Source organism: Ptychodera flava, chromosome 20 (genome assembly GCF_041260155.1).
Source record: "Ptychodera flava strain L36383 chromosome 20, AS_Pfla_20210202, whole genome shotgun sequence".
Taxonomy (NCBI): Eukaryota; Metazoa; Hemichordata; class Enteropneusta; family Ptychoderidae; genus Ptychodera; species Ptychodera flava.
The window spans coordinates 36,912,941-36,929,173 of record NC_091947.1 but is presented as its reverse complement, the minus strand read 5'-3'; the positions used below and the strand labels follow the sequence as shown (position 1 = coordinate 36,929,173).

Here is a 16,233-nt window from a genome sequence, read left to right as displayed (position 1 = left end):
TAGAATGTGTACACAACACGATAATAACCTGATGTGTACCGTAAGAGTGATAAGCTTAGGCGTTGTTTAGTTTGTCAATTCTGTTGTGCGAAAAAACAGCTCAAGAAAATTTTGCCTCGAGACGTGGCTACACATCACATACATTACTTGTGTACAGACTAAGTTTGCGTGGTCGTTATCAAAGGCTGCATAATGTACTAGTAACTTAAAAAGTCTTGCAGCTAAATTTGTCTTTGAGTTTGCTTTCATCCTGGGCAGTCACCCTACAATGATTACATTATTCTGCCGTTGTTTTGAACAAATACAACGTTAAGGAACCTTGAAGATTACCTACTCACACAGTTACGTCAGAAACCACTTGAAGTAGAGCAAAATCAACAAACGTAAAATCATTTGGTAGAATTCAAATTTCATACAGCTTTCGTTCTAAATGAAATGGACTAGTAAGTATTTACTCTGCCGTTGTTTTAATTATGCGGAAGTTTCGACAGTTTAATTAAAACATGCCATTCTTGAAAGTTAAATGTCAACAAAATGTTGGTTTTGACAGAACTAGGAACTAGTTGATAGCTGATAGTGGACATCATACAGCGATAGTTCATTATTATATGTACGTATGACGATCACATCAATATTAACAACTAGTCTTGTCATTCCAAATCACCTAATTGTATTTGGAACCATTTCAAAAGCTATTGACAGCTGGCCATAACCCACAACACAATGGTATGCATCTTAAAGGGGGTCATTAGCAATCGGATGAAAAGCTGTGTAATGACAACTGTTAGGAGGAGGCTGGCCAGTAATGCTAACTCCATTGTTTGGTTGACAGTTTTTAGAGTCATTGAAAGGCTTAGTACAGGGCACAGAATAGAATAACGTCAATAGAATTGATGTGCTGGCCGGTTTGTTAGCTTGATTGATTGGCTAAACCCAGTCACAAGTCTCTGTTAATAAATAGTGAACAGCTTATAGAGAAATGCTTTAGAGGTCTGCATAGGAGGTGGTCTGACGGCCTATTGTGGAATGAGACAATTGCCGTACACAAAAGATAAAATGGCGGATAGGGGAAACAGATCGAGATTCTCAACTTCTGATGGTTAAACCCTAAAGTTATCTCTGTGGGTTTGAACGTCACAAACAATCTGGGTGTAAAACGAGAGTTTTATAAGGTTCATAAATTATCCCTACGATCTTGGCAAACAGGTGAAGTATGACATATGCAAAGCAATCGTGTACTGGGTACGCCATGAACCGGGTAGGCACATTGTTGATTATCAAACAATCATAATTGGAGGTTACATTTCGAATGTGTTTGATCTCTTAGTTCAAAGAATATGATGTGAACACTTGACAAGAGCAGTAGACATTAGTCTGATATATTACATTAAAAGTCATCTGTTATTTACTCACATCTTCGTCATGTATTCCTTTGAAAGTAAGTGTTCACCACCGTGACGGTATATAGTGCAAAAAAATCAAAAGTTTCTTCTATTGATTGTCCGGTGTTTTTAGAGCGCCGACACAAGTAAGTCTGACAGAGCCTACAGTTACTGTATTTTCTTTAGTTTGAATAAGGATAAATATTTTGTATTTACTTTTTGTTGTTTAAGTGTTTGTTTTTTTTATCGTCAAAATAAGGGCAGCGCTGACGTGTTAAAAGTTAACGCGTTACAACGTCTTATTATCTTTAAAACAGAGCTCGGCACGACATCTAAACTGCTATGAGTGTAGAGTTTGTGTAGTATGCCCCCAGCGTATCAGCAAGAGTTGACAGTTCATGGCAGGGATAAATAATTTCTGGAACAACATGGAAAAATACAAACACGTCATCAGACCAAAGAAGAAAGACTTTCAAGCCTTTAGAAGTGGTAACTTGTTTGGTCAGAGTTTCTGTTGTATCCACAACTCATTTGTCTTTCTTCCCTGAATCAATTCAATGCAGGCAGTATGTTCATTCCATTCCAGTTGGCTTTAATCGCCTTCGTTAAACAGACTTTAAATAATATCAGCTATCGTTGTAACTAATCAACTGTTTTTTCTTTCTTGTATATACTGCGTGGCCTATGTTAACATGATCAGTGAAGTAAATAAAATGGTGAAAAAGGCAAGAAACTTACTTTGATAATATAATTATGTATTGAAAAAATAATTGTGCTTTTTTGTCAGTTTGAGAAATTCTGAGAAATAATGAAAGTTTTATCATGGTAATTCCACCATGGTTTGTCATGCATTGATTATCCCTTATACAGATACCTGTTAATGCTTTACAAATCGAAACACGAAATAAAATGTTTGCTGGTGATTATGCGTTAAATTAGAGCAAAGGGTAAGTTTAGTTAATGGTCAGACAGCACATGTTGTTTTATATCGTCGATTACTTCTTCGTAAGAAAGAGTTTAAGCAATTTTCAAATGTTATATTTACAAAGTTAATCAGCTGTCGATTTCTGATGCATTGTCATTTAATATTGAAGTGTCGAAAACAAATCGCGCTTACCTGGGCCACTTAAATCATCTACTGACTTGTCATCTCGCAGAATTAATATCTCATGTAAATATGTCAAACATTAATTTTACAACACCAATTTTTCAAAAGCTTTGAATTTATTTGTCACAACTCATAGACAAACAACGTCAGGGTAGCATCCCCAGTATATCATGCCCGGTGTTGTTTCGATCTTAAGACGTCAGGCTGGCAAAACTACATTCATGATAGTCAAATACAAACCATATGTACATATAATAGTAACCATTAATAGATGAAGACATGATAATTGTGAAGAAGAGACAACACCTTGTTGAAGATCAAACGTTACATCTTTTATAGATTGTCCATGCATTTAATATTGACCAACTCCTTGGCACTGAATCAATTTGCTGGTAACAATTCCGTCGAGACCTGATCCCCTGAATGTTACCACCAATTCTCCATCGTGTTTTACTTGGATGATGCAAATTTCGATTTTGATATTAAAATGCGCTTTAACTGGCTACTTTGTCAACCACGGATAAACAAAAAGTTGTGCAGTACCAAGCTACCACAAGTGTAACTGACTTCAAAATACTTTGAAAGTTTACTCAAACTGATCGACAAATTTGTCATAATTCATTACAAATAAATTAAATTTTCAATCAAAGTGTCCTAGGTATACAAATGAAAAATACAGAAAAAGAATTTAGCGAGTTCAGACGATATGTCCTATTCTTCAAAAGCACACAACAAGTGGCATTGAAAAACAATTGTGGTTACTGCCGTGAACAGGTATAGAAAGCAATGTCTCATAGATATCCCAATCGACCGACTGGGCCATATTGTAACATGCGTAAAATGTTGCATGTTGCGATGGTTTCTGCATTGCGTTGTTGATTTTCAGCTTCTTTGGATTTCTCTCGTTTGAATTTGGTACGTCTGTTTTGGAACCAAACCTTCACCTGCAATAAAACAATACGTTAGATGTGAGGATGTTTATGCATTCAACTGATCAGTTATCAACAATAAATGAACAGAATCATCAAAAACTTCTCTACGTTGCTATGCCTTTGAAGTAAGATGGATCGTTGTATGTCTGATTGTAGAAGAGTTCGAGTTACATCAGAGATACTTTCAATTTCAACGTCAAAATTTGGAAAGGAGATGGCGCGTTAAGGGTAAAAATGTGTCTGCATAATAAGCTAATGGTGATTTTTCACTGTAGGTGTATTCGTATTTGACTACTTTTCGTGAAGTAGAGATAGCAAACTGAATTTTTTTCTTAAATGCCATCAGTAATTTTATTTGAACAGTAGTGGAAAAGATTGGTCATGCTGATGTCATGCTGATGAGAGATAAAAACATTGTGATACTGAAGTGGATAGTAGCATTCTTCGTGATAAAATCAAAATAGCCTGATATAGCAACAACTTAGCACCTTAAACTTCATTAGAATGATATCTAAAGCTGGTCATTTCTGCTGGTTGGTCATTTCTGCTGGGTTTCTACATTATGGCGATAAGAATTTTCATGGTAACATGTTGAAAATGGTCGCAGTTGAAAAGAACTTATTGGCGTCCTCTATGAGTGTGATGGTTATACATATAAACTACTGGTAACTGCGACGAACCAGCAAAGATAAGATCGTCACGCTGTACTTTCGAAGTGTTTATCATAAGTTCAGTGCTTTTTGCGGTATAATTTGCAATAGATTATTGAGTAATATTCACCATGATGACGGAAATGTCAAAATTTAACTCGGATCTGAGGTGACTGTCAGTGTCTGAAAATTCACATTTCTAAAACTTCGTTGAAGGTGATCATAAATACCTATTCAATAACGTAGGTAGATTTGTTCAGTTTACAGTCTCATTGTTTTGGGGAAAATACGGCCAATGTAGTTCAGCTGACCTTCTTTATATATCAGCACACATCAATCATCTTGGAGTTGTACGTTTTACTGATACTACAGCCATTTTTAAAATCCAACAACCTGACTTGATCTCAGGTAAAATGATAATCTAGATTCTTACAAATCCCAATTCAAACATTTCACGACAAAATTTAAGATTCCGTTTCTCGCTTTGATAACATGTTATACCACATTTACATTTTTCAAAAAAAAAATCAATTTCGGAAAGCCGCTCCTTTTTATTTAAAAGGGCAGTTTTTAGGATTTATCTCTGAACAAATTGATTAAGTGGACACAACTTTCAAATAAGAACCAAGCACTGATATCACGTAAATAGCAGTGTAAACAGACGCTAATTCGAGAACCAGAGATTCAGGACGGTCTGTCGCTTTAATCAAACTGTCACAGTTGAAGTCCTTCTATGTTGAAGGCAGCATTACCCGCATATTGCAGGTGACGTTTCTGTTCTTAAAATAACTGAAATTTAAATTTTGAGTTCAATAACCTATATACAATGAATTCGATTGAAATACTGGTTGAAGGGAACAGCTCAAGCTAATGTTGCTGGATATGGTTGCAGAGAAGGTAAGTAAAAGTTGGCCGTTTTTATTGTCACGCACTCCACCCACACAGTGTCAGACGTTACCATTGACACAATCCCACAATCTAAAGGCTCTCGTAGCTCACATATATCTGAGTATTCCAACAAAAACCTTCAAGGGGCATATTATCAGTTCCAAAGGTTACAAGGCATAAAGCAAGTGTGATGTATTTTATATGTTGACGAATATTACGAATAGGCAGTTATTTGCGGTAGGTACCATAGCGGGTAAAATGTTTCAGGTTTACCAAACAGGGGATTGTACACCATCGTCATCCTTTTGCAGAGAGTTGTATCTTCGTATCATAATTTGCAGTCAATTAAGGAGCCCAGGAAATGAAAGTGTTCACATGTGGTCTATATAAGCTTTTCTTAGTTCATCTAGTTACACACTAGCTATACGGATCACAATTTTTCTAGGTTGGGCCTCTTGTGTTTGTATAACCGATTTCATTGACTTACCAAACCTCTGGGGTAACTTTTCTCCAAAGAGTTTCTAACAAAGAAAATCCGAATTCAGCTTTGAAAGTGACAACTCTACCATTGTTTATATCGAAGTGGCTAGCTTTCACAGTGATCAAGAAAGTTTATAATCACATATTCGTCATCATATTCAATCCGCAGAAAAAATTTACGTGCGATCAATCGAGCAAAAACCTCATTTTGGTCAAAGGAAGTTTATTTCTTTAAAAAAAAATATTTAACACCCGCTCATGTATTTTGGGTTTCGCTCATTTAATTTTCGCTGAGTAATTTGTTTATTTTTTTTATCTTATTACTCATCCAACAGGCAAACCCAATGATAGGATGAGGTACCTATAACCCACAACCCAATGGAGCACTTAGGAGTAAAGTGCCTTGCTCATTGGGGCACAATACCATGCTTATGTCTCGAACTCGTCATCCTCTGATAGCAAGTCCGTTACTCTGTACTCACCGGGTCTCGAACTCACCATCGATTACGAGTCCGGTACCCTCACCACTGACCTACGGTCACAGTCAAAAATCTATTCAACTTTATTGCAGCACGGGCACACCTACCAATAAGTCAAGCACGTCAAAACGTTATTTTTACATCTCAGTTTTCGTTTTAATCAGACTTTAACGTTCATGACCCAGCAAAAACTAAACGAGCGAGACCCAAAATGCACGAGCGGGTGTTTATAAGTTTGTGAGAACGGACATAGAATGATTGCTGTATTTAAGTTGTGAAATCAATAGGTTTGATTTTATTAATATTTAAAGTTTCTTCCGGTATCTGTGACAAACAGTTCATATTTGAGCAATAAAAGGTCCAAATCATGACTGTAAATTTATAAATTTATTTGGCATATTCAATCGGCAAGTAAGGTTAGACTTGTAAACAGGATGTAAAAATGATAAATTTCTAAATTCTTGTAAAAAAAAAATTATTTTGATTACTACAATAGCTGGGACATATACGTCATAGTTAAAGTGACAGCTGGATACACTCAAGAAATGTAGCCATCACGCCATATTACATCCCTCAACAAGCTGATAACAGTTGTAATCTTTTAGTGGCAAGTGACTTATGCTGACCAAAATGTCGTCATCCTAATTAGCCTTTAGTCTTAAAAAATAAATGATTGAGCAATCGATTTGTTGATTTTCCAGCCTCTGATGGCGACACCACGTCTCTTCTTAATTTCTTCATAGTTAGGTGAGATCGAGCGGAACAGTGTAGTATGAGCAGTAATCGGCCATGTAGACTGAAAGCCTCGGTCATGTCAACCAGCTCATACCCAAATAACATTCTCGCGAGCCAGAGCAACAATTTCCGCTCCGCTGACCTACGCTAAAGCGCTGAGCTGTTGCCGTAAAGAGGCGCGTGGTTTACGACGATGCCAAATAACGACTGAAGGCGCAGTGTTGGCCAGTAATATTTGGTACTTTTAGAGTACCATCGGTACTTTTAAAAATAATAATTCGAAAGCGGCAAAGCAAATATAAGAAGGTTGCCCACATGGATTTTCCACGGTCGCCACTGCGACTGGGTTCGCCACTGCGACATAAATAAACCCGTGTCTTTCATTACACATTACACACTGTTTATTTACAAGTCACTGGTATCAAGTACTCGATCGAGTTCAAATGCAGTGTTGGAGTACTGGCAAATTAACATATATAATAGCACTAGTAAATAATATTTACACGAATTTTCTGAATTTTCCATGATGGAAATTTGCAGAGATAGGTATTCCTCCATGGAACAGAGACACTTTGAAGCAACGTTGCTTCAGGCTATATAATAAGCTACATAATGTAAATTAAAGAAACAAAGATAACGTTCTTAAATTGATAATCTCGTAAATTAATTTTCGCTCCTTGAAATTAGCACTAATTACAGAAATAATAGCTCACTAAAATATTACCTCCGCGCAAAATGACAATAGCCGACATAACCTGTCATTTTACACAGACTATTTACGTATATTGTTGACGCTGAAATACTGGAGTTGGATTTGTGTCTATCTCACTATGACCTCTGTAAACCGTAATGACACGCACATGGAGACATAAGTTTTGATCATTTGGCGCACGGTGTCAGCAGATCATATCGCAAACACTACAACTTAAGAGAGTACTTTCACAGAATGTTGTTTTCCAAAGAGACAATCGATTAGAGAATTTCTCTGTTGAAGATTGCTATAAATCTACCTAAAATAGCTTCTTAAGCTGTCAACATGGACATTTAAATCTTCAGAGTTAGCTTGATCGGGTTTTCTCAATGGCCCTTAGCACCTTTGTAAAGTACACCACTAAATGTTACTTACATTACCTGTTAAAAGGAGTGCAATGGTCCGAAAGTAATCCTCTATTGAACAAAGTGATAAGTCAACATCGTATTTTTCCACCAAGACACACCAGGACAATACATACGGGTAAAATGTGTCATTAAGGATAACAACTTTGAATCAAGAATTTTAGTCGTTTTGAATAAAGATTGTCCTCTTGTCAAAGTCTCCAATTGTAGAACTACGCCGACTTTAGCGATTCTCGCTCTGTCCACCATATTGTTTTCAGTCAAAAGCTTTTTAATACAAGATTTGGGCTTGGATACCAGACTCCGTAATCACAAACATTAGAAATAAAAGACTTAGTAAGATTAAAAATCGTGGAAAGCTTTCGATGGGTGACGTGAAGTTGCTTCACGTTTCACGAACAATTGCACTGCGTGTTGGATTGTCTGTCATCGTGAGACACTAGAAAAATAAAGCGCCATTTTGTAGTCGATGGTTAATTCAGTCGCCGGTCCAAGTATTTTTTAAGTAACTTTAAACGTAAAAGTGATTTGTATGAAGAACTCCAAAGTCGAATAAACTGACGAACTGTCATCAATCGTTTATGACACTGCCTTACTATCATTCAACAACTTTTCTTCACCAAATGAGGAGTCGATTTGATACATGTCATCTTAATAAGTCGTCTTTCATGACAACAGTGCAAAGATTAGTTGCCGAACAAGAAATCCAATGTCAAATATCATTTGACATCGGTAAAAGCGATGACAATGCTTTATCACGTCATTATTTTATTTAAAGCTAAACAGTTCATGATCATAGAATATCATATTTGTCATGAAGCAAAGAAGAAATGACACAGCTGACAACAAAGCCATGTAACGTAATCACGTTCATACTCATCCGGCATCCAAAATCCATACCTCAAAAATTTGATTTATGAAGCCAGGAACTGTCAACTACAAGACAGCACAACACAAGGAAGAACATTTCACTCGCAACTTGCACAATAAAGTCAAAAAAGGAAGAAAGATGAATGCACCTTTGGTAAACAACAGCCAATATGTGTTGTAAGACGTAATTTGCTCCTCAATGATTTACTGAAAGTCATGAAAACTTGAACCAGCAGACACTTGAAACCGACCCATCCAACAAACCAATGTTTTCTCCATTTTCTATTTTTTGAGATTAGGGTGTTCCAAAGCACTCGATTTGTTCAAAAAGCCTCATAGAAGCCAATGGATTATACATTATAACATTTTTTAGATTTTAATAATTAACTTCTTTGCGGCCTCATATGCATCACATTTCAAACTCAAGTTAAGTGTTTTAGGAAACTTAATAATCTGATAATACTCAAACGATAAATCCAGGATATGGGTCGCCAACTAGAAAACACTGCGGCAAAATAAAGATTGCCGTGTTGTGATTGAAAATAGCTATTAGTTAATATGTGACTCAAGTGTGGTGAAATCAGTTCAAAACTACTGTAGACCCGTCGAGGTTATGGTATTTGAAAAAATATTAACACAATTTACCATCAACGACGGCTAGTTTGTAGTTGTGCAAAATATTTTCTGTTGTTCAATTATTTTGAAGGGACGTCCTTCATAAAAACTCCAACATATTGTCGAACTTTCGGGTTATCAAGATAAGCTAGTAATTTCAATGCCGATAAAGCAGCACAAGTTTGTGGTTTGCAGTCACTTTAAAAGTTTTATTATGGTTTTATAGTTTAGACTTGGACACCGACCTGAGTTTCTGATAGATTCAAGGACGATGCCAGCTCCGCCCGGTCTCGTCCTACCATGTACTGGTTTCTTTGGAATTCTTCTTCTAGTTTGAACAATTGCTGCGGTGAAAATGACGTTCTTGCCCTCTTTGGTCGGTCAAGATCAAGTGCTTTTGGGAAAACCATCTCTCGTTCTCCACCACTCGAATCTGTCGAAAAAAGGAGACGGAATCAGCCCAAGATCGCTTAACGTGAGCGATATCTCAAGAGTTATTGTAGATTGAAAGTACATTCTGGTCGAAGATATTGTCAGTCTGAGAGTAATGGGAAAAGAACGGTGGTGTACTATCCTACTACCGTACTAGGCTTCAATCTGGGATACCATATTACCCACCACACTTCGTTGCCCCTGTATATAGACAATTCAATAAACGGATGGAAAGAAAATTTATAGCTATGTTTTCACTGACTCATTGTTTACAAAGAAACGTTTTACGTCTGACGGGTGTAGCATGCTAGCAGGGTACGCTTACCTATTCCGGACACCTGGTACCACCACTAACTATCAGTGGTTCAGGATGGTCCTACTTAAATTTATAAATCACAAATGTCCCATGGACCTGGTAATGTATTACCTTGAATGGAAATGATTATTGGACCAGTTTAATGTCATATTACTATTCCACAGATACCTGACGACTTCAATACATAATGCAATATCGTTGTCGCTATAAATGTGAAGGGTTTCTCAACTAAGGTTCTTTCCATTTCAATAGTGTTGTATGGGCTTACAGGTCGCTCTTCATAGATACACTATACAGACATAACCATTGATTGCAGCAGGGATTTCCACCAATACATTGTGTCGACAACAAATCCTATCTGGCTACAAAGATCTTGATCCTCTTCCAAAGATTAGTAAGAGCTTTCATGTGTTGAAAATTTCATAGTTTTGTGATGACCACATTAAAGCTTACTAAATGCTGTAGTACCATTACTTCCACATATTTGACTAAAACGACCTGACATCGCCATGTAGTATGACAAAATGGTGTTTATGTATTTTCCCCTGCGGCAATGTTTTTTAAACGCTTCAACAACCACTAGATCCCTAATTAAGGCGGGAATCATCAACACCTCATTCTACTTTCAGTATACCAGTTGTCTATGTGCTTTACTTGTATGTCTCTCTCCAATATCAATCTCAAATATCACACAAAATGTCAGAGAGATGATATTTCAATTACATTACCTATGATGTCCTTACTAATGAAACAGTGCGTCTTGTACCGATGGCAAAATTATAAAACAGAAATTGTCCTTGTTTCTTGAATCATTTTACAAATGTTTTGTACAGTATGTGTCATTTGCCGAGGACAAATACTTCTTGAAGTCTAATTAACACAAACCACTTGAATCTAAGGAGTTCTGTGAGTTTTAAAGCGGGACATCTGTCAGACCTGGCAATTCATGCAAATGTTAATGGATAAAACCAGAGAATGCTAGTAATGTATAAAGGACGTCGAGAAACATCACTTGTAATGCTACTTCCACTCGGCACATATCAACACACAATTAAACATAAAATTGATGAGTTATAGGAAGAAATCTTGATTTCAAACACTAGTTTACTAAATTCAATCAGATTTTCCGCTCACCTTTTACTTTCACCACTCGACAATGTTCAGGGTATTTCCTCTTCAGTGAATCAAAATCAACTCGGTTTGTCGAACCCTTTACCAGGTTAGATTGTTCCTTGCTGTGCATGTCATTGTTAAATTGGTCAAGCTGTTCATATTTGCCATTGTATGAATCTCTCCTTGTATCTAACTTGAGTTGCTGCTGTACTGTCCTGTTGCAATCTGTCTCCTCAGTTAGCGATCGCCGTGATTCTACGTTTTCCAACGAAAAATGTCCAAAATCATACCTTGGGTATGGATAATGCAAGTAGCTGTGATATCCTAAGGAGCTATGTGTCTCCCCCATGTGTTCCATGGTTTGGTTTCAAAAAACTGCGAGCTGCTGCTTCAAGGAGGTTCGACAACTCTCTCATAGGCAGCTATAGAGGTGATGATATGTTTTGTAAATGGTGCTGGTAGAGCCGGCTAGTCGGCGCGGCCAGTATACACCATCGAGCTGTCAGTGTCGGGTACACCTCTGTTTTGTGTTCGGCTGTCATGTCATCGATGAGTGACAAGTCATTCTATTCTACCGCTTTTCCCTTCATTGGTCACCATAATCAGCTCACGGCTCTTAAGCCGCTACTAGCGGACAGATTCTTCACAATCGACCCTGAATGGCTTGAATGGTTCCTTTAGAACTTGGTGTGGCTCTGACTTGTTTCGTGCCTATGGCGTAATTGCTGGAGTCACCTTGTTTGTGAGCAGGCACAATGTGACCAGGAGAGTCTGGCAGGAAGAAGAGCCTGGCATTGTTGTTGTTAATTACACCAAAACGCCCACCCCTGTATAAAGGCTGCAGACAAGACTACTTAACAAAGTACACACCCTAAAAGTTTGTTTCAGTTTTCGTCACAAAGGAGACGAAAAAGGCTGTAAAATGCGCGCTTTAAGGACGAAAGTTGGTCTAAACATGTGAAAATTTGTAAAGAACATTGATTTCTGTTGAATCTCTGTGACAATTTCACTCTAAATGGGCGTCAGAACTTTCGCTTTTCAATTAGGCTACGGTTTCTTTTGACATTAACCTAAAATGATTTGCTGACAATGCCTGTCTCTGTCCTATTGGGATGTCTCGTATGCTTATTTTCTTGACATCAAAAGTCTGAAAGGAGTTGTTCAGCTCACCTTTTTGTTTGGTTAGGGCCATTGTCACATTAACAGTTTTGTTGTGTGAGCTAATTGGTACATTTGCATCGAGCTGTTTGGTTTCGTCGACAGTAGTGAGAGAAAGCTTGCACCAAACCCCCAAAACAAGTCATACAATACGGCGATACGGCCGAGCTATGGAAGTTACTATTGTAAAACTATCCTCATACAAACGCCTCTGACGTTTGCACCACGATGATTTTCACGGTAAAACATTTTTTCAGTATTCGTAGAAAATCTAGGTGCTAAATGATATCACGCAGGTGGAAGGTTAATTTGCCCACTCTAAACAAAATGTAGTTGTCGGGTCGTTTTGAAGTTCATACAAAGAATATAATTTTTGGATGCAAAACAAATCGTTATCATGTTCATTTCATTACTCATTGCACTACCTTAAATGGCAGTCATTACTTTCTGATAGGTCGAAAGTACCCTGTTGCTACCGACAACATAATGATTAAGATGGTCGACACAAAAATGATAACGGATAATACACCAGAATTGATTGACTGATATGTTTCACCATAAACGAAACCTACGCAAAGATAACTAGGAGTTTTTTAACATTCGAACATTATTTGACCCTAATGACTCAGAAAGCCTGTTGATATGAATGTGGCATCGCTATTGTGGTACACCTATCGTCTGTCTGTAGACTCTTACATTTTGTTTAACTTAAATTTCATACTCTTCGGGTTGTCCTCCATCTGAAACCTTGCTGTTCCCACCCTCCCCCATTTCACGCCCCGTTTTGTTTATCGACTTACGATGTGTGTTTTCATTGTGGTTCCTGCTGTATTTGGAAATCTGTCCAAATACCGCAGTGGCCCCTTCCTGTGCCTACTTCTCTACCATTGTTTACACACAAAAGTTTTCCAGTTGTGTTAGCGTGAGAACGCGAAGCCTTACAACGGTACTTCAGCCAGAAGTCTGATCTCGGTGGGTGTTCCCAACAATCTACTGTATCCAGACCTTGTTCAGAAAAAAAGCAGTAACCTGAATGTGAGTCGATTCTAAACCTATCTGTATAGTATTTTTTGAACAGTTTCCAACATTTGATTTATTTGTGAACATTTTCAAATATTATTTAGGAAATGAAACTTTTAGCATAAACTCACTTCATTGCTTTTAGCTACGACAACTATTTCAATTACCTGGAGATACTCTGCATTTTTGGTGTCCTTTTGAAAAAAATAGATTCCTCTTTGTATCTGTATTGCAAAAATACGGCTACTGGAGGATAACCGAATGGAACTGTCAATAACTAGAGTGAAAACGAATAGGTACAACGTGACAATATTCAGTAAGTTACTTCTTTCTTACTAAAGTAGAATGGTATGCATCAACAAAACAAGTATCATACCTTTAGGATCATTCTGTCATCTAAATGGCTAATGTGCAAGCCTGGTGTGAACTCCGGAAAACAATTTTAAAAGTTCAAAAAACATCACAAAACTATGAAACGAATAACATTACAAATTATCCATTGACAGATAACCATAACACCATTGCTACTCTAATTTGTATTTATGACTTCTTTTAGATTTATTTTGCATAAATGAATGAGACAAACAGAAAGTACAAAGAAACACAATGACCACTTGTTGTAAAATGTTTTGATCGTTTTTCTTTGACCTGAAAAATTTCGCATGGCATAAATTATATCGACCGATGTCAACAAACAATAATCTGACTTTCGTGAAAGGAGCATTCTCTTATTACAGCAAAGTGTGGGCCGATAAAATCCCGCAGATCGTAATTTTGTCATCAACAAAAGAAGATCATCGTTTATTTCTATCAATTACTGAGATGGGTCAGGATTTTAAAGGACAAGGATATACTGGACATGAAGTCAGTGAAAGGTAACCAAAGTTGTGTTGCCATTCTTGTTTCTCACTTGGTATTAAGTAAGATCATATGTAAATACTGAGTTAAGCCAGCGATGCTTTTAGATAATGATTAAACTTTACTTAACAGTGTTCAGGGATATAATGCTCTGTCATTTTTTAACTCCTTCAAAGCAACTCGTGACAACTAAATCACCAGCTTGGGACTTACAACTCTCCGATCACACAACCAAGTATCCCCTTGTTGGTCTCCAAATTGTCGCCATAACTTCACTGGTAAACAATCGTGTGTAGAATTTCATGGGGCAAACTATAAAAGTCCGTCACTGAACTGACTTGAACTATTGCATGACAAACATCATAAGAAACCACCGCATACCCAAAACTCACGGCGGGGGCTCATAAAATCATTGTCAAGGGATAATCATGCGCCAGTGGCTAGAACAGTGGACACACGATCACAGGATGGGGAGTTCGAGTCTCGGCATGGCTATGGTGTTGTGTCCTAGAGCAAGGCACTTTATTCCTCATTGCTTCTCGTCACACAGGAGTGATGGGTACTTGGTAGGAGAGAGGTTGTAATATGTGCGTTTAGCTCTGCTGCGCTTATTACCTGCACATGTGAGCTGTTATTTGCTCCCCAGGGAGTTGAGTGGTATCATATTAGGTCCAGTGACCAGGGGTAATAATAATTGTAAAGCGCCTTGATCATATGTACTTGTGGATATGTGCGCTATATAGAACCCATTATTATTATTATTATTATTATTATTATTATTATTATTATCATTCGACAATTTAGGAAGTAGTGGTCAAGGCTGTTATAAGCAGGTTGCATTAATTTGTTATGTATATTATACCAGCATATTGTTAGCGAAAATATAGCGATCTGATTTGCCAAAACATGAAAATCGCGATGTAGCTCAGCTTGAGCATGCGCGAGTTCTAGGTTGAGAAAGATCCCTTACTGTTATACTATAATAACGACGAAGCACTTTGTCATTTTTTTCAGGGCAGTAAAACAGTGATTGAACATTAGAATACCATGCCTGTGTGTCACTGATTTTAGAAACTTTCATTGAGCAATTGGACCACATGACATACTATTAATACTCGATATACGCCGATTTCAAGCCCGTGAACATGTGTAATTATAAAAACGATGATATTCACTCACATTTGCAAAATACCACCTAAAGCATTAAATGTGAGTCATGTTATCTTCATGGAAATAATTTAGTTCGACTTTAGACGTAAAAGTCAAATTATCGAACCGTGACTGTGTTACCCGTACCCGCCTTGCCGCCAATATTTGGCTATCCCCTTCAGTGCCCCTCCCAACAAAAGAAACATTAACGATCACCGCTCTGCCCTTTATTCCGTCTGTAAACCCCATTGATTCATTGATATTTTAACATACCTTTGTATCAAACTATTTTTTTTATTTAACATTATAAATTACAATTACAATTCTGCAATCCAAATTATATTATACACAGTGAGTGACTGTCAGAGAATGTAAACTTTTGTCACGTTAAGAGATCAGAAATTCTCTACGGACATTTCTATACAATACATAGCAAGAACAAGGCATGAATAATAAAATATTTTGATAAAACTATGGAGATGTAATCATTAATCATTGATATACAGAAAGCCATAATAATCTACAATTTATAGAAAAGACGTTTGTTCTTTAATTGTACAATACGAATCGTCAGCATATTTGTAGTTGAAAAATACCACTAAGTAGTTTTCCTCATATCAAGACTTTCGTCTCAACCGTTACGATACATTTCCTAGATGGCGTGATCGTGTTTTATTTTGCTGTAGAAGGTTGGGTCATTAAATATTATCCATGGATGATGGAAATTTTTTGGGAGTAATGAAAGGGTTGTCATGGAATCCTGTCGATATAATGTATTGGTGAACTCTGTTGGGTCATGTTTTTATTGAATTGTTGAGTTGGTCATGCTTCATGATCGGCCATTCTCCTCAACACTGATATTCACGAGGAAGGCATATCGTCTCCATTTTTCCTACTTTTTATTCACATTTTTACAGAACATCTGGCCGTAT

The 16,233-nt window shown here is 37.2% G+C and overlaps 1 protein-coding gene across 1 annotated transcript; it reads right to left on the bottom strand.

Moving 5' to 3' along the window:
* Positions 1-2,587: 2,587 nt before the first annotated feature.
* Positions 2,588-11,638, bottom strand: LOC139120865 (ventral anterior homeobox 1b-like). The gene is made up of 3 exons (XM_070685484.1): positions 11,138-11,638; positions 9,501-9,688; positions 2,588-3,434 (listed from the first exon to the last, which is right to left on the bottom strand). The coding sequence occupies exons 1-3, from the start codon at positions 11,472-11,474 to the stop codon at positions 3,282-3,284; spliced, it is 678 nt and encodes a 225-aa protein (XP_070541585.1). The 5' UTR covers positions 11,475-11,638; the 3' UTR covers positions 2,588-3,281.
* Between the last annotated feature and the right edge of the window lie 4,595 nt (positions 11,639-16,233).